The sequence below is a fragment of the Pongo pygmaeus genome, chromosome 4 (genome assembly GCF_028885625.2).
Source record: "Pongo pygmaeus isolate AG05252 chromosome 4, NHGRI_mPonPyg2-v2.0_pri, whole genome shotgun sequence".
In the NCBI taxonomy this organism is placed as follows: Eukaryota; Metazoa; Chordata; class Mammalia; order Primates; family Hominidae; genus Pongo; species Pongo pygmaeus.
The window spans coordinates 183442852-183466220 of NC_072377.2; the positions used below are offsets into that span (position 1 = coordinate 183442852).

The following is a 23369-nucleotide window of genomic DNA, read 5'->3' on the forward strand; positions in this document are numbered from 1 at the left end:
CACTTCAGCCTGGGCGACAGACTGAGACTCCATCTCAAAATAAAAATAATACATACATACATATTTAGTAGCTTTAAACCTGAAATTATTGCCTGTTTTTCTATCTAATACAGTTCAGGGCATATAACTGGTACATCTTCCTAATAAATGACTTCAGAGAAATAAAATCCAAAACCAAGTTAAGACAGTTGAGTAGAAAATTCACAACTACTAGAACAAAACACCAGATTTTTCTTTTTCTTTTTTAATGAAATCCATGCACAAGTTTGACATCACGGTAGGAAAAGGACAAACCCCAGAGACTGAGAGGTAGTTCATAATTCATTTTTCTTTTATTTTGGTCCTTTTCTCTAAAAAGGTACAGTTTGATCAATTCATTTGTATGCTATTAAAATGCTATAAAAATATTACCAGTTTGGTGGTCTCCTAATGAGAAATCTAAAGCACACCTCCCCACCCACTCAGGTATCTGTTTCTGATGATCACGTGACATCTAGCATACACGTCTGTAGGAAAAGGGAAAAAGCAAACCCATTTCACAAATGGCTTAAGTCAATGTCTCCAATTGTAAATTCTTCATCTCAGGTTATTTTTTTAAGTGTCTGACAGGCACAAACACTTTCCTTGTATCTATTATATAGCTGAGGTTTATCCATGGAATTAAATACCTAATGAGGGCTAAATTATTACAGTTTTTTTCACATCCATTACATTTATTACCTCTCTCTCAAGGATGTATTCTTTGATGAACTTTGGTTTAAGGCTTTCACACATACAAATCTACTTTCTAGGGGTCCTCTTCGATATGAATTTTATAATGATTAGTAAGAGATGACCTATGGTTGAAAAGTTTCCCACATGTATTACATTCATAGGGTTTCTCTCCAGTATGAATTCTCTGATGTGCAATACGTGATGAGCTTTGTCTAAAAGTTTTTCCACACGTATTACATTTAAAGGGTTTTTCTCCTGTGTGAATCCTTCGATGCTGAATAAGAGCTGAACTTTGGCCAAAAGATATCCCGCATTCCTCACATCTATATGGTTTCTCTCCAGTATGAATTCTCTGGTGATTACTAAGCGATGAGTTACACCTGAATGTTTTCCCACACTCGTTACACTTATAGGGTCTTTCTCCAGTATGCATTCTCTGATGTTGAATGAGAGCTGAACTCTGTCTGAAGGCTTTTCCACATACTTTGCATTTACATGGTTTTTCTCCAGTATGAATTCGCTCATGAATAATAAGTGTTGAGTGGGAGCTTAAGGCTTTACCACATTCATTACAATTATAAAACTTCTCTCCAGTATGAATCATTCGGTGTCTATTAAGTCGTGAAATAGAAGTAAAGCCTTTCCCACATTCATTGCATCTATAGGGCTTTTCTCCAGTGTGAATTCTTTCATGTTGAATAAGAGATGCACTCTGGCTGAAGGCTCTCCCACATTCACTACATTTAAAAGGTTTCTCTCCAGTGTGAATTCTCTGATGATAACGAAGGGATGAGCTAGACTTAAAGGTGTTGCCACATTCATTACATAAGTAGGACTTCTTTCTAGAATGAATTCTTTGACATCCAGAAAGGGATGTGCTGCAACTAGATGCCTTCCTACCTGGATTATACTTACAAGGGTTTTCTTCAGCATGAATTTTTTGATGTATAAAAAGGCCTGACCTTCGGCTGAAGGATTTACCACATTCTTTACATCTATAGGATTTCTCCACAGTATGGGTTCTTAGATGTTTATAAAGGGATGTACTGAGAGTAAAGGCTTTCCCACATTCTTTACATATGTAGGGTTTCTCTCCAGTATGCGTTATTTGATGTTGAATAAGAGCTGAACTTTGGCTAAAGGCTTTTGAACATTCTTTACACTTAAACAGTTTTTCTCCACTATGGTTTTTCTCATGTTTACGAAGGGATGAAGTGTTAATGAAGGTTTTTTCACATAGACTACATTTATAGCGTTTATCTGCTGTAATTTTTGGTTGATTAAGTAAATGTGAATTCTGTTTGAGGCTGTTTCCTTGTATTTCACATTTTGGTGGTGTTTTTTCTCTGGGAAGTATCTGTTGCCTAATAAGCACTGACTTTGGGCTGAAGTTTTGGCTCAATTCAGTATTTTTATGGCTTCTTTCTATAGTGGGGATTTTTTTGTGGGTGGCTGAAACCATCTGAAAACTTCCCTTTTTATCCTGCTTTTTCTCTAATCTGCCTTCATATACGTAAGGCTGTTCTAATTTCAAATCCCAAGGTACATTCCTGTTGGATCTTTTCAGTATCAGTCCCTGAAATGAAGAGTCTTGTGTTTGCGTTGACTTTGTGGTTTTATGACTGCTCTTCGATCCTGGAGGGGAAACAAAAAAAAAAAATGTTTCATGTGATATCATAGCATCTGACTACTGAGACTAAAAGTGTAGAAGGAATAAATATTGGTGACATTTAAATACGGCCCTGATATCTGTATGAAAAAAATTGCAAGAAGAAAAAATAGGACAGTTAAGACAGTACAATAAAATATAATTGACAGCAATTTAAGTACCAGGGTGAAGAATAAAATAAAGCAAACCCATTTAAAGAGGGTGAGAAAGAGTGACCAGAAGAATTGGCTAATGAAGAACAGAGAAAAGGGTTATAAGGCGATCATGAGTTGAAAGAGGAAGTTTGGGGTCAGGACCCAAAACCCATGATGGAATCCTAATTTTTTTTTTTTTTTTTTGACATTTATCTTCTTTGTGTAATTTTTTTTTTTTTGAGACAGTCTCACTCTGTCGCCCAGGATGGAGTGCCGTGGCGCGATCTCGGCTCACTGCAACCTGTCTCCTGGCTTCAAGCAATTCTTGTGCCTCAGCCTCCTGAGTAGCTGGGATTACAGGCACCCACCATCATGCCTGGTTAATTTTTGTATTTTTAGTAGAGACAGGGTTTCACCATGTTGGCCAGGCTGGTCTTGAACTCCTGACCTCAAGTGATCTACCCACCTCAGCCTCCCAAAGTGCTTGGATTACAGGCATGAGCCACCGTGCTCAGGCTTTATGTAATTATTTTTAATCTGGAAAGCTCCTCCACCCCATGTCAAATTCCCTTATATCCTTCAGATTCAGTTCAGAAATGGACTCTCTCAATCCTTTGACTCTGAGCAGCCACAGTCCGTTCTCCTTACTATAGCACTTACCAGAGTATTAAACATATGTATTATTGACCTTTATAATATATTCACACATATATAGTACATTATAGTTCTATATCTATGTCTGTATGTATCTCACTTTCCTTTTCTAACATAACTGTTCTTCACAAGCAGATCAGAATGCCCTATTTTCCTACAGATCCTCTTGACAGCACTCCAATTATATACAAAAGGTGTATGTTTTGTTAATATGCCTTAATTACTTATATATTCCTAACTTGAACAATGTCAAATATTCTTACGTATTTCATATATATACAAATATGCACATGTGTTATACACACACACACATACACATTTCAGACCCTTGTAGAAGTTGCCTCCTAGGCCAGTACAAGGGTGATTAGAGAGGTTTCAGGGCCAGTTCAAACAGGAGGGCCCTGTTATTGAATTAATCGACAAGAGGTGCCACAAGACAGGCCTAGCACCAAGAGGCGCAAGATAGGAAGGCGGCCTACTCATGCATCAAGCAAGAGAGGCTACATGGGAGGGCTGAAGAGAGTCAAAGATCAACAATAAGACAGGCATGGATATGTAAGATAAAGCATGGTTAACATGGAAAAGAACAGAATTGAAGAAATATTAAAATTGGATAAGAACACAATTCAATAAATACTAAATTCTCTCAGGGGAATGGTTATGCACATAGTCTTAGCATTTTCTCCTGGGGTAGAGGTAACTGTTTAAAGGGACCATTTGTATCTCACTGTATTTGCGATTCCTATACGACAGTCACTTTCACACGTCTATAAATTACTTCTGCTTAATAAACACAATACATTTTGTTTTTCCTTATTAGTGTTCACTTACTAGTTCCCTTCATATAACTCTTCTTCTATTCCTTCTTTAAATAATGGTATTCCCTAGGGTTTTTTTTTTTTTTTTTTTCACTCCATACACCCTCCCTGACTAACTTCACATGCCCTTTATCTTTATACTATTTACGGTAAGGGAAAGCAGAGTTTCTTAACTTTATGCTTAACACTTTCCTAGTTCCTTCTCCGTTTCAGTCTTGCTAAATTAAGTGATCACATTTTAATACATTATTTAGGCCAAATACATGGAGGGGGCAGTGGCAAAAATGAAGTGCTTTTCCCTGTGAATATTGGTCATTGTTTCTAGGCTTAATATATGTGCTGGGAAGAAGGCAGCAGCAAAATTCTGCAACTTGGATTCTAGCTTGTAAGGCAACGATACAGAACCTTAGGCCTAGTGTAAAGAAAGGCTCCTCACCTTTGCTACAGCCCTGAGCACGGGGATCAGGTACCTAAGTGGTATTTTGTTTGCCATGCATTACCGTCTCTACCATAATCTCCTAACTAGTCTTGCCCTCTGCCAATTCAGTCTCCACACTGCAGCCAGAATAATCTCTGTGTACTTTTTTTTTTTTTTTTTTTTTTGAGACGGAGTCTCACTGTGTCACCCAGGCTGGAGTGCAGTGGCACGATCTCGGCTCACTGCAACCTCCCCCTCCCAGGTTCAAGTGATTTTCCTGCCTCAGCCTCCTAAGTAGCTGGGATTACAGGTGCGTGCCACCACGCCCAGCTAATTTTTGTATTTTTAGTAGAGACGGGGTTTCGCCATGTTGGTCAGGCTGGTCTCGAACTCCTGACCTCATGATCCGCCCACCTCAGCCTCCCCAAAGTGCTGGGATTACAGGTGTGAGCCATCGTGCCCGGCCAATCTTTCTAAGATCAATATTTTACTATGTGGCAAACTTCCTTAAGGTCCTCCAATAGATTTTCAATGATTCACATCTGAAGTCTCTTAAGAGTCTTGAAGACTCTTAGGAGTCCTTAACATGGTGAATAGAGTACTACCTGATCTGACCTTTATCCACCTGTCCTCACCCCCTCCCCTGGCTTCTTGCCAGGTATGCTGAACTACATGCAGCTTCAGGAGCACTCCATGACTTTACTTGTTTATCTTTACATATGCTGGCAGCATCCTTTCCATTCACAAATACTCATTAAGTGCCTACTATGGGCCAGGTAATGTTCTGGGGAATGCGGATAATGTATTCAATAAGACAGGGTTCCAGCCTTCAAGGAGCTTATACTTTGGAGTGTGCGCATGTGCTGGGGAAGGAGGGGGGATGAAGGGACAAATAACAAGTACATAAATAAAAGTCATGCGGATATCTGAAGAAAGTGCTCAAGAGCTCCCTGGGCAAAGGAACCAGCAAACACAAAAGTGTGGCTGACTTAGGAACAGCAGAGAGACTGGCCAGAGTAAAACAAGAGGGAAAATGGTGAAATGATAAAATAAGAGTGGAACAGGGCCGGGTGCGGTGGCTCACAGCTGTAATCCCAGCACTCTGGGAGGCTGAGGTCAGGAATAAGGCCAGCCTGGCCAACATGGTGAAACCTGTTCTCTACTAAAAATACAAAAATCAGCCGGGTGTGGTGGCACACGCCCATAATCCCAGGTACTCGAGAGGCTGAGGCAGAGAATTGCTTGAACCCGGGAGACAGAGGTTGCTGTGAGCCGAGATCACACCACTGCACACCAGCCTGGGCGACAGAGTGAGTCTCCACCTCAAAAAAAAAAAAAAAAAAGTAAACAAAAAATAAAAAACAAAAGAGTGGATCAGGAGGTGGGGGACAAATCCTCTAAGGCTCAGGTCATCATAAGGACTGGAATTTAAGCCTATGGGAAGCCACTGGGGAATTATGTGTTCATCTGAGTTGGCTGCTGCGTGGACCGACTATGCTGGGGCACCAGTGGAAGCAGGGAGGGGAGAGGCTACTGAAGAAGCTACTGCAGCTCTTCAGGTGAGAAAGGGCTGGAGGTACAGATGACTACGCCAGGCTGTACAGTGAAGGAAGAGCTAGCGGGACCGAGAAAACAAGACTCAGGACTCCCAGGAAGCTGAGAGGGAAACAGGAAAGTTAGGGATCATGCCTAGGTTTCTAGCCAGAATTCTGAGAGCTGCCACCAACCACCAAGAAGGGGAAGACCAGGAAAGGGGTAAGGCTGAGGGGGCATTCTGTTTCTGGTATGTTTGTGATGGCTGAGATGCCTTAATAGAGTTGCAGGAAGATATGGAAATACTAGATTATATTTATTATTCTGGAGATCTGGGGGAGGTCAGAGCTACAGACAGGCATTTGGGGGTCAGCAGCATGTGGGTTTGATTTAAAGCTGAAGAACTGAAAGGAATCACTGGACACTGAAATATTAAGAGGTTAAGAAGAAGAATATCAGGAAAGTACAGTGTTCCGGAAGCCAAGGGAAGAAGTACTTCAGGGCGGAGTGAATGGTAACTGTGGCAAATAATGTGAGGACTCGAAACTTAATCCTGACTGTGGCAAGACGGAGGTTGTTGGGTTTAATAACGGAGCTATCAGTGGAATTACAAGGAAGAAAGCCCAACTGGAGTGCACGGAGGAAACAACGGGAGGTGAGAAAATGGAAACATCAAGAGCAGAAACCCTTTTCAACAGTTTCTAAAGGAGAGTAAGCAAATGGGACATGGGGAGCTTTTGTTTTTTAATGGATATGATTATGACTCGAAAGTCCATTATCAATTCTGGAAAACTCATCCCAACTCTGAAGTGCCAATATTTTAGCCCTGAAATCACGTTTTTCACTGAAGCAGACATGAGTTTTGGATTGTGGATATCCTGACTCTTCCTTATGATCTGTTTAGAACTTTCTAGAGGCCTACAAATAGGTCTCCTGAGGTGCAGTTCAACCTTTGCTTCCTCCTAGAATCAAGCCCAGGCCTCAGCTACGTGATAAACAAGGTGAAAACCTAGGTCAGAAGTTGAGAAACCAGAATGATCTTGCTGATGGCCACTGCCCTGACCACTTCCTGTTATCCGGTCTAGACTCTTCCACCTGGACTCTTAGTACACCCGGAGAGTGTTTCTTCAACCCTCTCTCCCTGGATGATTTCATTCACTCCCACACCTCCTATGTGTACGACTATCCTGAAAAATAATTTACAGAGGTCTTTCCAACTGCCGGCTAGAAATTTCCACTTGTGTATCTTTTTATCAGCCTGTCCAAATCTGAACCCAGAGCATTCCTTTTCAAACCTTTTTTATATGTTTTCCAGTTCAAAATGACACTATCATCTCTTCAGTTACTTTACCATAAATTCTTAGTTTTATCTTAGAATTTTTTCTTCCCTAGGCAGTCATCAAAATCTTTATTTTTTTGTTTTTTGAGACAGGGTCTTGCTCTGTTGTCCAGGCTGAAATGCAGTGGTGCCATCATAGCTCACTGCAGCCTCAAACTCGGGGGCTCAAGCGATTCTCCCACCTCAGCCTCCTGAGCAGCAGGAACTACAGGTGCATGCTGCCAAGCTTGGCTAATATTTTTATCTTTTGTAGAGACAGAGTTTCATTGTGTTGCCCAGGCTGCACATTCTCTTAAATCTCATCACTAAAATGTCTCTAACAAGCCATCGTGAATATGTCTAAGTTCAGGATCTCCTCACTGTACAGTGACTTGCTTCTGATCCTTAAGTTATTCCTTTGACCTGTTTCTCGCCTTTCCAGTATTATTTCCCACTGGATTTACCCCTCTTAATACACAGAATTGCTCATGTTATTTCAAAAAGCATTGGTCACTCCTTACTTTATTAATTTATCAAATATTTAGAAAGTACCTACTATGTATTAGGCTCTATCCTAGGCATGGGTGATCCACAGTTCCCTACAGATCCACTAATTAAAAGGAACAGTTGATTTCTTCAGGGAGTTTATAGTTAAACATTAGAAATGAAGTCATCAACAGGTAATCACAATACAATGTGACAATTTCTACAATAGAAACATAAGCTAGAAATGGACGTGAACATGAGCTTAGAATCATATCCAACTGTCCTTAGATAGTGAGGGTGCAGGTAGAAAAGGGGTGCAGCAGGACGTTGCTGGAGTGTTTTGTAAGAACTGACATAAGACAGGATGTGAAAGGAATCGCCATAGGCTAGATGAAGGGGTAGCACGAGGGCTGAAGGCAGCACCCAAGTCTTTGAACGCAAGTCAGTTTTCCAGACTTATCTGCTGAAGTATCCATGCCTACCTTATCCTACAGCTAGTCAGAGTAAAAGCTCCACCTATCAAAATGTCATTGCCTTTGCAGTGTCACAAGCTTCTCTAGAGTCAGAGAACTCAGGGAGCAATCTGCTGGGAACTGCACATAAACCGGGATGGGGTAGTACTGCCTATTTGTAAACATCCTCCATCATCTTTGTGCTGGTGGAAAAGAGAAAAGCTGTTCTAGAAATGTTGTTGTGGTAACTCTTATTTTTAAAGCTTTTAACATAGAAATTTTCAGCATATGTAAAAGTAGTGTGAATTGTACAATGAATCTCCAGCCAGTTTCAATAACCAGCAACACTATTCTGTTTATAACCTTGTTATGGGCTGAACTGCATCATTCAAAAAAGAGATGTGTAAGTCCTAACTTCCAGGACCTCAGAACGTGACCTTATTTTAAAATATGGTCTTTGCAGGTTCAATCAAATTAAGATGAAGTCATTGGGGGTGAGCCCTAATCCAACGTGACTGCTGTCCCCGTAAACTGGGGAAATTTGGACACAGGCATCCAGAAGGAAAGATGATGTGAAGACATGGGGCAAACACAGTGTGAAGACGGAGGCACAGATAGGACTGATGCAGCTGCAGGCCATGGAGATCTCCAAGTTGGCCATCACTACAAGCTAGCAAGAGGCAAGGAAGAATTCTACGCAGAGTCTCAGTGGGAGCGGGGCCCCGCGAATACCTTGATTTTGACCTTCAGAACTGTGAGACAGTAGATCTCTACTGTTTTAAGCCACGAAGCTTGCGGTACACTTCAGTATGGAGCCCTAGCAAACTAATATGAACCCTTACATCTCGTCCACTAGATTATGCTAAAGCAAATCCCAGACAGCAATCATTTCATCTGTAAAAACATCAAAATTGCTCTTATCACATTCATCAAAATTAACACTATTGCTTGCAGTTACTTTTGCCCTTAGAATACATACCACTAATAAGTCAAACTGCTGCAATGTAAAGGCAATTCAAATAATTCTTTTTGCGGCTAAGCCACCAACCTGGAACACAATTAGGGTTGTTTCATTCTGCTTTCAATATGTAGGGGGTACTTTCTCATTTTTGTTTAATTTTGTCTTATAATTTTATAAACCATTTTTGTAGTTCTGAGGTCAAAATTTTGAGACCTCAAGAAGTTCTAGATTCTACCCCTGTTCCATCCTTTTCTTCCTTCACCTTACAGATAACCATTTTTATTGATCTCCTTTTTTCTTTTGCTTTTATCTTTCTAAAAAAAAAATAATTGCACTGCTTAATGACTGGGATATGTTCTGAGATACGCGTTGTCGGCGATCTTGTGCAGTCATCAGAGTGCGTTACACAAATCTAGATGGTATAGGCTACTACACACCTAGGCTACACCCCTATACAGCACGTTACTTAGCTGAATACTGTAGGCTACTGTAACACAATTGTAAGTATTTGTGCATCTAAACATATTAAAACATAGAAAAGGGACAGGAAAAATGCACTATTATCAACTAAGGGAGCATCATCATATATGTAGGCCATCACTGACTGAAACATTGTGTGGTCCATGACAGTTTAAGTAAATACACACACACTTTTCTTGGTATTCCCACCCACCTTTCTTAGATAACAGTACTAACTGTTCTGTTCTGTACTTATTCTCACATTCTGGAGATCACTCCATAGTGGAATTTACAGAGGTCTTCCTCATTCCACTTTACAGCTGTGTGGATTGTACCACAGTTTATCATCCTTGGAGTACCTTAGCTTTAGTTCTAGGCCCCCAATTCTTCTCAGTCTGCATCTTTCCACAGGCAACTTCAATTGTAGACTCATCCTCTAAGCAAGATATCTCCTATACTCAACTCCCTCTTACAGATGACCTACTCAAAATAGCAGCTTAGATGCCTCAAAGTCAACACACCTAAACCACACCCACGATTCTTCCCTCCAACCGGGTCAACCCCTTGTCTCTGTAAATGGCACCACTTCCAAATCAAAATCTTAAGAGTTATCCTTAATACTTCTCCCTCTCTCAGCCCCCTCATCTAATCAATTACCGAGACCTGTTTATTCTGCCATCTAAACCTGCCTCACATTTGTCTACTTTCCCCACCTACTGCTACCGTTCCATCATGACCCTTGCCTCCAATGTCACCTGCCTCTCCTGATTTTTCTTACAGTACGCTTTTACCTGTCTTCCCTATGGGTTCATTTCTCTCTGCCTGGCTTCCTGAAATGCTGGAGTTCCTCAAGATTCAGTCTTAGGTTCTTTCTTACTCTTACTGTAATGTGAACGCTCTGCCTAGGCCAACTCACCCTCCCCGATTATTTCAATCACCCTATATTGATCAGGTTCTCCCAAATTTACATTTCATGCTCAGTCTATATTTTGAGGTACTGTACTCCGAAATCAACACTACTTGTCATCGCCATTGGGATAACTAGGTCAACCAAAAACAACTCAATTCATCTACAACCAAATTCATATTATCTCCAAATCTGATCTCCTTCTAGTCTTCCTATCTCACTGAATGACATCACCGACCGTCACAGAACAAACCAGAAATCAAGCAAGCATCCCTGACAACCCCATCTCCCTTTTGTTTGCTTTTATTTTCTTTGTTACCCCATCTCCTCTATCTTCCATGTCTAACAGTCCTGCTGGCTGTATCTCCTGGACACCTCTGGGACTGGTTCACTTCTGTCTCCAACACCACTAACCTAGTCCAAGTCACTCGTGCATTCATTATACAACTGGACGCCTACCCTGGCCAGGGACTGTTTTAGGTTCTTGGAAAACAGGAGTGAATGAAACAGGCAACCCCTCCCACAGCAGCTTACAATGCAGAGGCAGAGACAGATGATGAAGAAACAGGTCTATTACACAGCGCTAAGCACGGGGAGGGAAAATAAAGCACGCTGAGGAGATAGCGTGGGGGCTGCAGGGCTGCGTGTCAGATGCTCTGTGCCTGCGTGAGCCGAAGCCTGTGCAGCACATGGACACATGACCGCCACGAAGAACAGTTCCAGACAGAAAAAAGCAGGGCAGAGGCCCTGAGTGGGGTCTGCTCGGCCCCCCTGACAAACCTCAGGGCAGCCAAGGGTGATCAGAGGCCTTGAATGAAGGGCAGAGTGGAAGGAGATGAGGGTGAAGAGGTAGCCAGGGCCAGACCATGTAGTGTATTTCTCCCAAAGGAGAGTTAAAAGGATAAACAAGTGTAGTTCCCATATCAAAAAATCTCAACTTTCTTCAGGGAAGAGAAAGCTCTCCCCAGCACAGGGGCTGTGGGGACCGAGGCTGCCTGCCCTGCAGCTCCTTGCTGGGCCCATGGCACAAGGGGCCGTCACTGAGCCCTCTGGACCTGACAAGCCCTGCACTGTGGCCGTCAGGTTCTCCACATGGGCTGGCGGCTGCAGAAAGCAGCCTGGGCCTGCCCTGGTCTACTTATGCCTCCTCAGAGCCTGCGCCTGGCTCTCAAGCACCAACTAAACCCTGTGACAGGGCCCGTGGCTCTCTCTCGGGTGCTTGTTCCACCTTATCCTTGCTGGCTTTGCTTCTCCGGACCTTCATGAACACCATTCTTTAGGCCTGAGCAATTCTTCAGTCCTTTGATCCCAGGCCCTTCCACAGGGAAGCCTTTGCTGACGCCACCTGCCTGCTCTGTACTCTCACAGCACCGAGTGTCTTTCCCACGTGGTCCTCACTGGAACGTGTCCTTCTGTGCCCTGTGTGCAATGAGTGTGTTCACCTTGTCCCCCACTAGACTGTGCACTCCAGAAGCACGAGACCTGCGTCCCTTTCTGCCCAATGCTATAAAAAGCTGTGGACGAGGGTTCAACCTGGATCCCCCGGAGCCAGAGCCCCCCCAGTTCAACCGCTCTCAGTCCTCCACTGCCACGACGGCCCCTCCCCGTTTCTCTCCTCTGATTACTTCTCGGGCTCTGTCAGATTCCTCCTGCTTAAGCACCTCGCAAATGCTGTTCCTGAAATTCGGGCCTCCACTCGGCCCCCTCACCCGGCCAGCTCCAAGCTTCTAATGCCCGTCATGCTGACGGGCTCCCTGACCTCCCTTGAATCTCGGCCCTGTCACTTACGCACCTGTCCACCAGGGTTCTCCACCTGACTACTTCACTCACATCTCAAGTGAAATCCACCCCACACCCAACTGCTCCTGTGCCCTGATCACGCGGGCGCCGCCTCCTCCCTCACGAACTCACGGCAAGTGCCTTCATCCAGGCCCTTCCACCTCCTGCCTCCCTCCATGACTGCAATCGCTCTGCAAGGCTTCCCGCCTCTAGTTCTGCCTCACTTTCAATCACAATACTCCCAAAGTGACCATCTGTATTAAATTTGAATCACATAGCAACGTCATGAATATATTCTCTTTGTGAAAAACTAAAACGTTACATGTAAATAACATCCCCTTCCATGGACCCATTCTTAATCCCATTCCAAGTGTAACTAATGTCACCAGCTAAGCTGTGTCCTCCTAACCTTTCTCTCTGCTTACGTGCATGCACATTACACATACATATAATTTTCATTAGACATAAATGGTGGCGTCCTAACAATGCTCTGTAACTTTTTGGGAGCTCTGTCCACGTCCCTGGACTCGTTTTCAGGGTGGTGATGCTCACCAGAGTAAGGACATGCCACAGGTCCCTTAGCTGTTCTTACACGGATGGAGACTCAACTGTTTCTGATTCAGACCAACTTTTCTAAGATACCAAGGAGCATATGATTCCCTGCCCAAATCCTTCAATTATTTCCAGTGCTCCATGGGACAGTTTCCACCTCTTAGAACTGTGCCCAAGCACTTACCACGCGGCCCTTCCCTAGCTTTCTAGGCTATTTCCTTCCTCACCTCCTCCCTTCCCAAATACACCCTGAGCTTCAGCTAGAGTGATTATTTGAAATTCCCTAAATATACTACGTTTGCTGAATGAATATATGAAAATACACCCCTATTCTAAAACAATAGAAAAGAGTAAAAAAGAGATTCTGGGAGATTCATGGGGAAGTGATTACAAGAGCGTAATCCTGCCTAAGAGCCTGGGCTTCCCCTTCCCCACCACTTCTTGAGGCCTGAGAATCCTCAAGGGAGTTTCCCAACCAACGTTCCTACCTCCTCTCATTAACCAGACCATTGTCTGCAGTGATTCCCAAGCACCTCGGGCCACCCACTTACCTAAAGAGGAGTTGCCAGAACTGTCTTTCTCTACTTTCCAGGGATCTTCTCCTTGCTGCAACAGGGAGATCACTTTTGGTTTGGTAAATGAGAGTCCTGCACATAAACAACAAAAAACCACAACAAAACAAATCAGACTTGGTTTTGTGTTGATACAGTTATCCCAAATTTAAACACAGAACTCATAGGATGGTACAAAGAGCTTCTGTGTAGTGCTTCAGTTGTGCCCCTAGGAGGTAAGGGGGGTGAGGCGGTAGGGTGAGGAAAAGACAAGTGACTTGTAGGATATGACTTTGGGATAATTAATTATAGGTTAGGAAAATATGATCAACATGCAGTATTGGTAATAGGATACCACTGGCTTTCTATAGAAGAGGAAATGTTAAGATTTAGAGATTGATTAAAATTTGTAAGTAGGTTATCTATGAAAAGGATTATGTACCAGGTAGCTTGTCTAAAACGAGAAAACACTATCTGACTCCCTTTTTTTTTTCTGAGGAGGAGTCTTGCTCTATTGCCAGGCTGGAGTGCAGTGGTGCAATCTCGGCTCACTGCAACCTCTGCCTCCCAGGTTCAAGTGATTCTCCTGCCTCAGTCTCCCAAGTAGCTGGGACTACAGGAGCATGCCACCACGCCTAAGTTTTGTATTTTCAGTAGAGACAGGGTTACACCATGTTGGCCAGGATGGTCTTGATCTCCTGACCTTGTGATCTGCCCGCCTCGGCCTCCCAAAGTGCTGGGATTACAGGTGTGAGCCACCGCGCCCAGCCTATCTGACTCCCTTTTAAGGATGGCAGTGATCAGCAAACTACGGGTCATGGGCCAAATCCAGACCACTGCCTGTTTATGTATGGCCCTGTGCAAAGAATGGTGGGAAAAAAAAAAGAGAAATATGTTACGGAGACCATTATGCAGCCCACAAAGCCTAAAATCTTTACTATGTGGCTTTTTTTTTTTTTTTTTTTTTTTTTTGAGACAGAGTCTTGCTCTGTCGCCCAGGCTGGAGTGCAGTGGCGGGAACTTGGCTCACTGCAAGCTCCTCGCCATTCTCCTGCCTCAGCCTCCAGAGTAGCAGGGACTACAGGTGCCCGGCATCACACCCAGCTAATTTTTTTTGTATTTTTTAGTAGAGACAGGGTTTTACCATGTTAGCCAGGATGGTCTCTATCTCCTGACCACATGATCTGCCCACCTTGGCCTCCCAAAGTGCTGGGATTACAGGCGTGAGCCATCACGCCCAGCCTACATGGCTTTTTATAGTAAAAGTTTGCTGATCCCTGGAAAAGACAAGTGGGAAAGGCAGGTGGTAGGCCTAGAGGCTGAATGAAGCCCCCTGTTGGGAGACCAGCAAACTACAGAATCATTGGGAAATGATGCCTGAATCATGGACAAACTTCCAGTGTGCAATTACATGGAGGGAGAAGAATGATTATCAATACCACCTCTTCCATTCCTAGACACAGGGCAATTCCATGCCTATAAGGGGGAATATGTTTTTAGAGTTTATTTATAAAGATCTGATTTGTACAATCCTCGAACTCAGCTCAAATTTTTCAGTGACCAACCACTTTTATTCAGGGAAGGAGGTGCTGAGATATCCCAATTTTTGAATTCTGTTTCTGGAGGGGAAATTTCCTTACCTAGTGAGACCAGGTTCCTATAGTTCTCCAGCATCACATCCCGGTACAAGTTTCTCTGAGAAGGAGCCAGCTTTCTCCACTCATCCCGGGTAAAGAGCACAGCCACATCGTCGAACGTCAGTGACACCTGTAAGGACAAGTCGTTCCAGCTCACCCAGGACCACCCTCACAGAGTGGAGGGGGCGGCAGTGGGGAAGACACGCTACCCGTGAAACACTTCTCATACTATTTAAGCTTCTGAAGGTTCCAGATCATTCGTTTAACGAATAATTGGCCAGTAACAAATGTATACTGAGCAGCACACAGTGAAATTCAGGCCTTGTGCAGCCACTGTAAGAGATGGGTAGAGGGATTACAGACATTAGTGGGAGTGTTAATTAGAAAACTCTTTCTGATGGTGATTTGATAATACATATTAGAACCCTTAAAGTATACTCTTTAAAGTATCAATTACTCTATTTGTACGATAATGAACAGTGCACAAAAGTACACACAAACATATTCATGGTGTTTTTAAGAGCAAAAAACCAGGAACAATCTAAATACTTAATGATGGAGGTTAGGTTAAGCAACTGAAGGTACTCTCTGTGCGCTTACTCAAGCTTAAGGATAGTAATGATGAAAAGTAAAATAGCTATAATTTATTGAAGGCTTTCTATGGGCCAAGTATTGCTCTTAGAGCTTTATGTTAATTTGCAGTGTATGATCTTTATTTAACATTCACAACAATCCTATGAAAACGATACTATTATTGTCACCACTTTACACAAGAGAAAACAAAGACACAGACAAGAAATTTGTCCAGGTCACACAGTCACTGACCAGCTGTGTGACTTGTACACATTTTTTTTTTTTTTTCTTTGAGACGGAGTTTGGCTCTTTTTGCCTATGCTGGAGTGCAATGGCATGATCTCGGCTCACTGTAACCTCCACCTTCTGGGTTCAAATGATTCTCTCGCTTCGGCCTCCTGAGTAGATGGGATTATAGGCGCTCGACACCACACCCGGCTAATTTTTGTATTTTTAGTAGAGACGGGGTTCCACCATGTTGGCCAGGCTGGTCTCAAACTTCTGACCTCAGATGATCTGCTGGCCTCGACCTCCCAAAGTGCTGGGATTACAGGTGTGAGCCACTGTGGCCGACTGACTTGTACAAATTTTGTATCCTCTCTGTGACTTTGTTTTTTCTTGTGTAATTCAAATCCAGCAGATGTCTTTGACTGAGCCTCCATTCTTAACTACTCTGTAAAACTGCCTTTTAATGCCTGCCCTTTAGGGTTAAGAAATAAATGTGATAATCTACACAATGAAGATGGATAGCGATGATGATTGCACAGCAATGTGAAAGTACCTAAAATGCCACTGAAAAATACACTTAAAAAGTTAAAATGGTAAATTTTATGTTATATATATTTTGCCACAATAAAAAAAGGTTAAAATGGTAACACATGGTAACATGCATACACACACACACACACACAAATAAATGTGTATAGAAAATGATTTATTCGGGCTGGGTGCAGTGGTGCACGTCTGTAATCCCAGCACTTTGGGAGGCTGAGGCGGGTGGATCACCTGAGGTCAGGAGTTTGAGACCACCCTGGCCAAAGTGGTGAAACCCCATCTCTAATAAAAGCACAAAAAAAACTTAGCCGGGCGTCATGGCGGGCGCCTGTAATCCCAGCTACTCGGGAGGCTGAGGCAGAATTGCTTTAACCCGGGAGGCAGAGGTTGCAGTGAGCCGAGATCCCGCCACTGCCTGGGCGACAAAGCGAGACTCAAAAAAAAAAAAAAAAAGAACCACTAGACACGGATGGGGAGGGTGGTGATCCTCCCTACAGAATCCACCACTCATGAGGGCGGACCAGCTTCTCCAAGGGAAAAGGACTTGGCTCCATCCTGGCTGAAGATGGTCCCGGGTGAAGAACTCCAGTTAGTGGGGAAAATCCATCCACTAGGATCTGGGAGGGCAATGAGCTCACCTGGGGCCTCGCTTCCCGCTGCCCAGCAGCCATGTCCTCTTTCTGGCTCTCCCGTGAGGACGGTGCAGTCTCCAGAAGGCAGATCTGAGAAGAGAAAGGGAGCCAGGAAGAACCCCTTCTGCTTTCCAGCCCTGGAATCCGCAGCTCTGAAACCCCGACTCCCGCTGAGAAGGACCCCGCGCGCCCTCAGAGGGATTCGGGAGGAGCCAGGAGCCCGCGGACCAGAGCAGCGCTGGGTCGCCCGGCCAGGCCCAGGCCTCACAGGCTTGGGGCTTACAGAGAGGACACTGGACCCGCAGTGGCAGCAGCGACCCGCCGAGCCCACCAGGGCCAGGCTCGCCCCACGCCGCCGAGTTCCTCGGCGCCGGCTGGCACTGCCAGCACCCACTGCACCGCTCAGGAAACTGAGGCAGCGCCGGGGCACCTGCCCCGTTCACGCCCCTGCGAGGCGGGCCGGGACTCCCACCACGACGGCCCCGGGACGACTTCCCTCCGCCTCAAGCCTTTCCCAGCCGGTTCCGCTCCCTCCCGCGAACGAATCATCTCCTGACTCCACAGAAAACGACTTTTTTATTTTTGAGGCGGAGTCTCGCTCTGTTGGCCAGGCTGGAGTGCAGTGGCGCAGTGGCGTGATCTCGGCTCACTGCAAGCTCTGCCTCCCGAGTTCAAGCAATTCAAGCAATTCTCCTGCCTCAGCCTCCCGAGTAGCTGGGACTACAGGCGCCTGGCTAATTTTTGTATTTTTAGTAGAGACGAGGTTTCACCGTGTTGCCCAGGCTGGTCTCGAACTCCTGATCTCAGGTGATCTGCCCGCCTTGGCATCCCAAAAATCTAGGATTACAGGCGTGAGCCACCACACCCGACCCCACGTATCCCATTTCTAACACAATGCTTCATTTTTTTTTTTTTTTTTTGAGACGTAGTCTCGCTCTGTCGCTCGGGCTGGAGTGCAGGGCTTGATCTCGGCTCACTACAAGCTCCGCCTCCTGGGTTCACACCATTCTCCTGCCTCAGCCTCCTAAGTAGCTGCGACTACAGGCGCCCGCCACCACACCCGGCTAATTTTTTGTATTTTTAGTAGAGACGGCGTTTCACCGCGTTAGGATGGTCTTGATCTCCTGACCTCGTGATCCACCCGCCTCGGCCTCCCAAAGTGCTGGAATTACAGGCGTGAGCCACCGCGCCCGGCCAAACAACAGCTTTGAAGAGGAAAGCGCTGGTTGTCCCGAGGCGGGACGGGTGGCCGTCCTGGGGACGGACTCAGAAACCGGGGCCCGGCTGCGTCCGCCCTGCCCTCGGGGTCCCGGTGCCCCGAGTCCGCGAAGCCCACACGGAGTGGGCAGGGCGGGCCCGGGAGGAAACGCCAGGCCCGGCGTCCACAGCGGCCGGCGGCGAGGCGGACGCGGGTGCACAGGCAACGGCGAGGGAGCGCCCCGCGGTGGGGCGAAAGAGTCCAGATCCCGGCGCGGGGGCCGGTGACAGACGCGGGGGTGGCCGCCACCGCCCACAAAGGCTTTCGGAGCCTCGGCAGCCGCAGGCCGTCCCCGTGCCGGGCACCGCCTCCTCCCGGCTTGGCCTGCCTCCGACGCTCACCTCCCTAAGCTCAGGCGTTCCCGGGCCGCGCCTCCCCAGCCGCACTCCGCAGGCTGGAGGCTCCGGAACCGCCGGCTGGGCTGCAGCCTCGCGACCCGGCTCCGCCCCGACGGCGTCTGGGCGACCTCAGGCCCGGCGCCGCTCACCCCGCGGCGCGCCGGGGACCAGCAGGGGCGGGGCAGCCGCTGAGGCCGCTGGGAAATGGAGTCCACGGGAGGACACCGGCATTCGGGGAAGTGTAGTTCCATGCGTTTGAGGCGGGGTCCTGGCTGAGCTGTTACGCGCCCACATGCCACAAGATGGCCCCTGTGAGCTGGAGGGCCCCAGGTTCCTGGTTATAGGGAAGATAAGCGGAGGTTAGCTGAAGGCAGTAACTTGCAACTGTGTCTGTGTGAATTTCGGGAGGGAGGGCGTGGACGGCAGGAAAACAACGGCCCAGAACAGACCTAGTTCCCCTCAGTTATTCACCAGAGGGGCACTGAGCACCTGCTGTGTGCCAAGCACGGTTGCAAGCGGTTTCAAATGTCATCAATGAAACAAACGTCATTGCCCTGGAGAACATTTTTTGGGGGGGTAGGGAGCAGACAATAAGCCATATACATAATTATATAATATTTTGGGGGATGTGAGGAGAAAAAGGGTATGTGGAGGGTTTCGTCGCTGAGGTGAGAACGGACAAGGACTCCCAGGAAGTGCCTGAAGCAAAGGGGAGGGAGGTTCCAGCTACTGTGAAGCCAACGGATGTATGTATGTGTGTGTGTGTGTGTGTGTGTGTGTGTGTGTGTGTGTGTGTGTGTGTGTGTGTGTGTGTGTGTGTGTGTGTGTGTGTGTGTGTGTGTGTGTGTGTGTGTGTGTGTGTGTGTGTGTGTGTGTGTGTGTATATATATTTTTTTTTTAAACTAAATCTTCTCAGTTACAAAAAGAACACCGGCTCCATTTAGAAAGTTTGGCGCTTCCCTACTTAAGAATATGCCTTGAACATTTGAATTTGTCAGTAAATATTCTCCCTCAGTGGCATTTTTGATAGCTTCATTGCATTCCATTGCATTTAATTATTATTTTTTAAAACGTTTAATTGGCTGGGGGCGGTGGCTCATGTCTGTAATCCCAGCACTCTGGGAGGCCGAGGCGGGTTGATCACGAGGTCAGTTCAAGACCAGCCTGGCCGAGATGGTGAAACCCCCGTCTCTACAAAAAATACAAAAATTAGCTGGGCGTGGTAGCGGGCGCCTGTAGTCCCAGCAACTCAGGAGGCTGAGGCAGAGAATTGCTTGAATCGGGAGGCAGAGGTTACAGTAAGCCAAGATTACGCCACTGCACTCCAGCCTGGGCGACAGAGCAAGACTCCATTTCAAAAAAAAAAAAAAAAAAAAAAGTAGTTGCCTCTGAGGAGGGTACTGGGAGCTGGAATAATACTTGCACTTGCTATTTAACACCTTGATATAGTTTTCAACATTTTGCTTTACCATATGCATGTATGACATGAATGTTTTTAAGAGAGAACGAACAATTTCCAGGCTTGCAAAATTGGCTGTATCATTAGCAATACTTCCAGCAGCAACATACAGAAACCTTTACTAACAGTGGCTTGCATCATGACATTTATTATTTGTTTAAAAAGCAATCTAGAGGTAGGCAGAAGGAACTGACTGCAGTTGGTTTGGTGGCTTGATGACATCAGCGAGGGCTCAGTGTCTTTCTGTCTGTCTGCTCTGCCACCCAGAGTTCTGGCTATGGTCTCCACTCAAGAGCCCAGCATAGCTGCTGCTCCAGGAACCAGTTTTCTCACAGCCACATCCAGTATCAGGAAGGAAATTACAGAAACAAAAAGGACTAACTTCCACATGATGATCACCTCTTCTTTTCTTTTCCAGAAGCCACCATCCCTTTTCCCCCTCCAACCCATTCAGATCCTTTCCATCCTTCTCTTGCATTTCATTGGCCAGAATTAGGTCACTTCCTCACCTCTGAACCAATCACAGGGAATTTAGTTCACCTGAACTGAAGCAGCTCCATCATATCTCATCATCTGGAGCTGAGCACCTTGCTCCTTGAACAAAATTGGTGTTCTTGACAAAGAAGAAGAGGGCACTGATTGTTAGGCAGGCAATAACAGGGTACACCAGACAGACTGACTGACTGATTAACTAACCAGCTACCATCCCTTATGAGGAGACAACTGCCAGCCTGTCTGTCAGAATCACAAAGCCTGGAATCTCTCACGATGAAAGGCTATACAATCCTGAGGCCTTGGTCCTATGTTAATTTAGTGTGGATTAATCTTTTGAGATAAGACCATTAGTCATGTGTTGGCATCTGCAAATTAACACTAGCTTCTGGGGAGAAACTCTTGAGGAAGAAAAAATCACATCACTGCATTTTTCAAAGGTTCAACATCAAAAATTTATCAAGTGTAAAAACCCAGTCTGTTTGATACTGTTAAAATGATTAATATTACAAATAGCTGCTAGAAACAAGGCACATGTGACAACCTGAAGGACTGGAAGGAGAGGCAAACATTTTCCTTTCTGAAGTAGGAAAAGCTAGTTTCATTATTTGCATTTTCCCTCCCTCATATCATCTTATGCCTCTGGCACATTTCCTAAATCAGACTTTCCTGGGGATTCTATTTATCAGACAGGTATTGGCTTGCTTTTCAGCAGCCCTATCATAGTTGATTTACTAATATATCCTATAGATTTTCTGCACAGTTTATACAGCTAAGGCCCATAGTGCCTCGTAATTCCCACCTATTTTAAGTGAAAGGCTTAATACATAGATGGGATCTGATGTATGAGTGCTGCTCACTAGTTTACTGTCAGAGCAGGTCTGAATAATTAGCACCAGCAGCTCTTCTGTGCAGATACTAATATCTTATATCATAAATGTCAAGCATAGCACAAAGATGCAACCGGAAAACCTCCGAAGGCAAGGGGGCCCATAAATCATGAAGGTTTCACTCTATTTTTCTTCCATTTTACTATCAGAAAATAAACCCAGATGGTGAGATTTAAAATCCTGCCCACCCCTTATTACTTAGCACGGGGCCTTTCCTGAAGCTGGACCCTGGAGGAAGGGCTGAGGGGGAGGAGACATCTCAGCTGGGGAGGGATAATGATGGGGTGAGGGGTAAGTGGAAAACAAAACATCACAACAGCACTCCCAGACAGTTCTGTGCCCTTTACCTATGTCACCGTGTTGCATGCATTTGGGACTTAGAGGCCGATACAGGCTACCGGAGGGGCTGCTTATAAAAAATGATAACCCCCTGCCCTACTCAGTGAAGAACATCATCTCTTTTATGGTTCCAAGTGTGAGAATCAATGTTGTAATGTAATGTTCATAAATTTTAATGAACTTGCTGAGGATGCCAGGCCCTAAATAAACACCCCATTCAAACTAGGCCCTAGCTCTGGCAGTTAGCAAGGCCACATCCAACCTTACCTCCAACAACACGTATCACTCTTTTTTTTTTTTTTTTGAGACTCTGTCACCAGGGCTGGAGTGCAGTGGCGTGATCTCGGCTCACTGCAACCTCTGCCTCCTGGGTTCAAGCGATTCTCCTGCCTCAACCTCCCAAGTAGCTGAGACTACAGGCACCCGCCATTACGCCCAGCTAATTTTTTGTATTTTTAGTAGAGACGGGGTTTCACCGTGTTGGCCAGGCTGCTCTTGAACTCCTGACCTCGTGATTCACCCACCTCGGCCTCCCAAAGTGCTGGGATTACAGGCATGAGCCACCGCGCCCGGCCATCTAACTGCAATTTAATTTAATTTAGAGATGAGGAAGTCTGTACTTCTGAAAAAAACAAAAGCGAAAAACTATTCTATCCTAAGAACTTTGGCACTTTGGCTATTAGAAGGTTCCCACTATATTTAGCTGAAACTATTCAGTTTATCTGAAACTCCTTTTGATTCATCCTACTTGCCCTTCTAGGGACCCATGGGGGAAATTCTACCTTTTTTTCTGTTTTTTGAGACAGGATCTCACTCTGTCTCCCAGGATGGAGTGCAGTGGTGCAGTTAGGGCTCACTGCAGCCTCAACCTCCTAGGTTCAATCAATCCTCCCGCCTCAGGCTCCTACGGAACTGAGACTACAAGTGGGTGCCACCACACCTGGGTAATTTTTTTAAATTTTGGGTTTGAGGGTACATGTGAAGGTTTGTTACATAGATAAACATGTGCCACAGGGGTCTGTTGTACATATCATTACATCACCTAGTTATTAAGCTCAGTACCCAATAGTTATCTTTTCTGCTCCTCTCCCTCCTCCCACCCTTCTCCCTCCGATAGGCCTCAGTGTCTGCTGTTTCCTTTGTGTGCATAAGTTCTTATAATGTAGCTCCCGCTTATAAGTGAGAACATGCAGTATTTTATTTTCTTTTCCTGCATTAGTTTGCTAAGGATGGTAGCCTCCAGCTCCATCCATGTTCCCACAAAAGACATGATCTCATTCTTTTTTATGGTTGCATAATATTCCATGGTATATATGTATCACATTTTCTTTGTTCAGTCTGTCATTGATGGGCATTTAGGTTGATTCCATGTCTTTGCTATGGTGAAAGTGTTGCAATGAACATTTGCATGCATGTGTTTTATGCTAAAATGTGTTATATTCCTCTGGGTATATGCCCGGAGGATTTGCTGGGTCAAATGGTAGTTCTGCTTTTAGCTCTTTGAGGAATCGCCATACTGCTTTCCACAATGGTTGAACTAATTTACACTCCCACTAACAGTGTATAAGGGTT

General features: G+C 45.2%; 1 protein-coding gene across 5 annotated transcripts in view; it reads right to left on the minus strand.

The window, feature by feature from the left end:
- Window positions 1–310: 310 nt before the first annotated feature.
- ZNF354A (zinc finger protein 354A) overlaps window positions 311–23369 on the minus strand; it is a 53758-nt gene continuing 30699 nt past the window's right edge. Inside the window, exons 1-5 of one of the 5 annotated variants that reach the window (XM_054487580.2) lie at window positions 18621–18775; window positions 17028–17111; window positions 15046–15172; window positions 13406–13501; window positions 311–2349 (exon numbers count right to left, since the gene is read on the minus strand). In XM_054487580.2, the coding sequence (XP_054343555.1) occupies window positions 788–2349; window positions 13406–13501; window positions 15046–15172; window positions 17028–17060 (1818 nt within the window). In that variant the 5' untranslated portion in view covers window positions 17061–17111; window positions 18621–18775 and the 3' untranslated portion in view covers window positions 311–787. The other 4 variants (XM_054487581.2, XM_063665638.1, XM_054487579.2 and 1 more) reach the window with 4 other exon arrangements.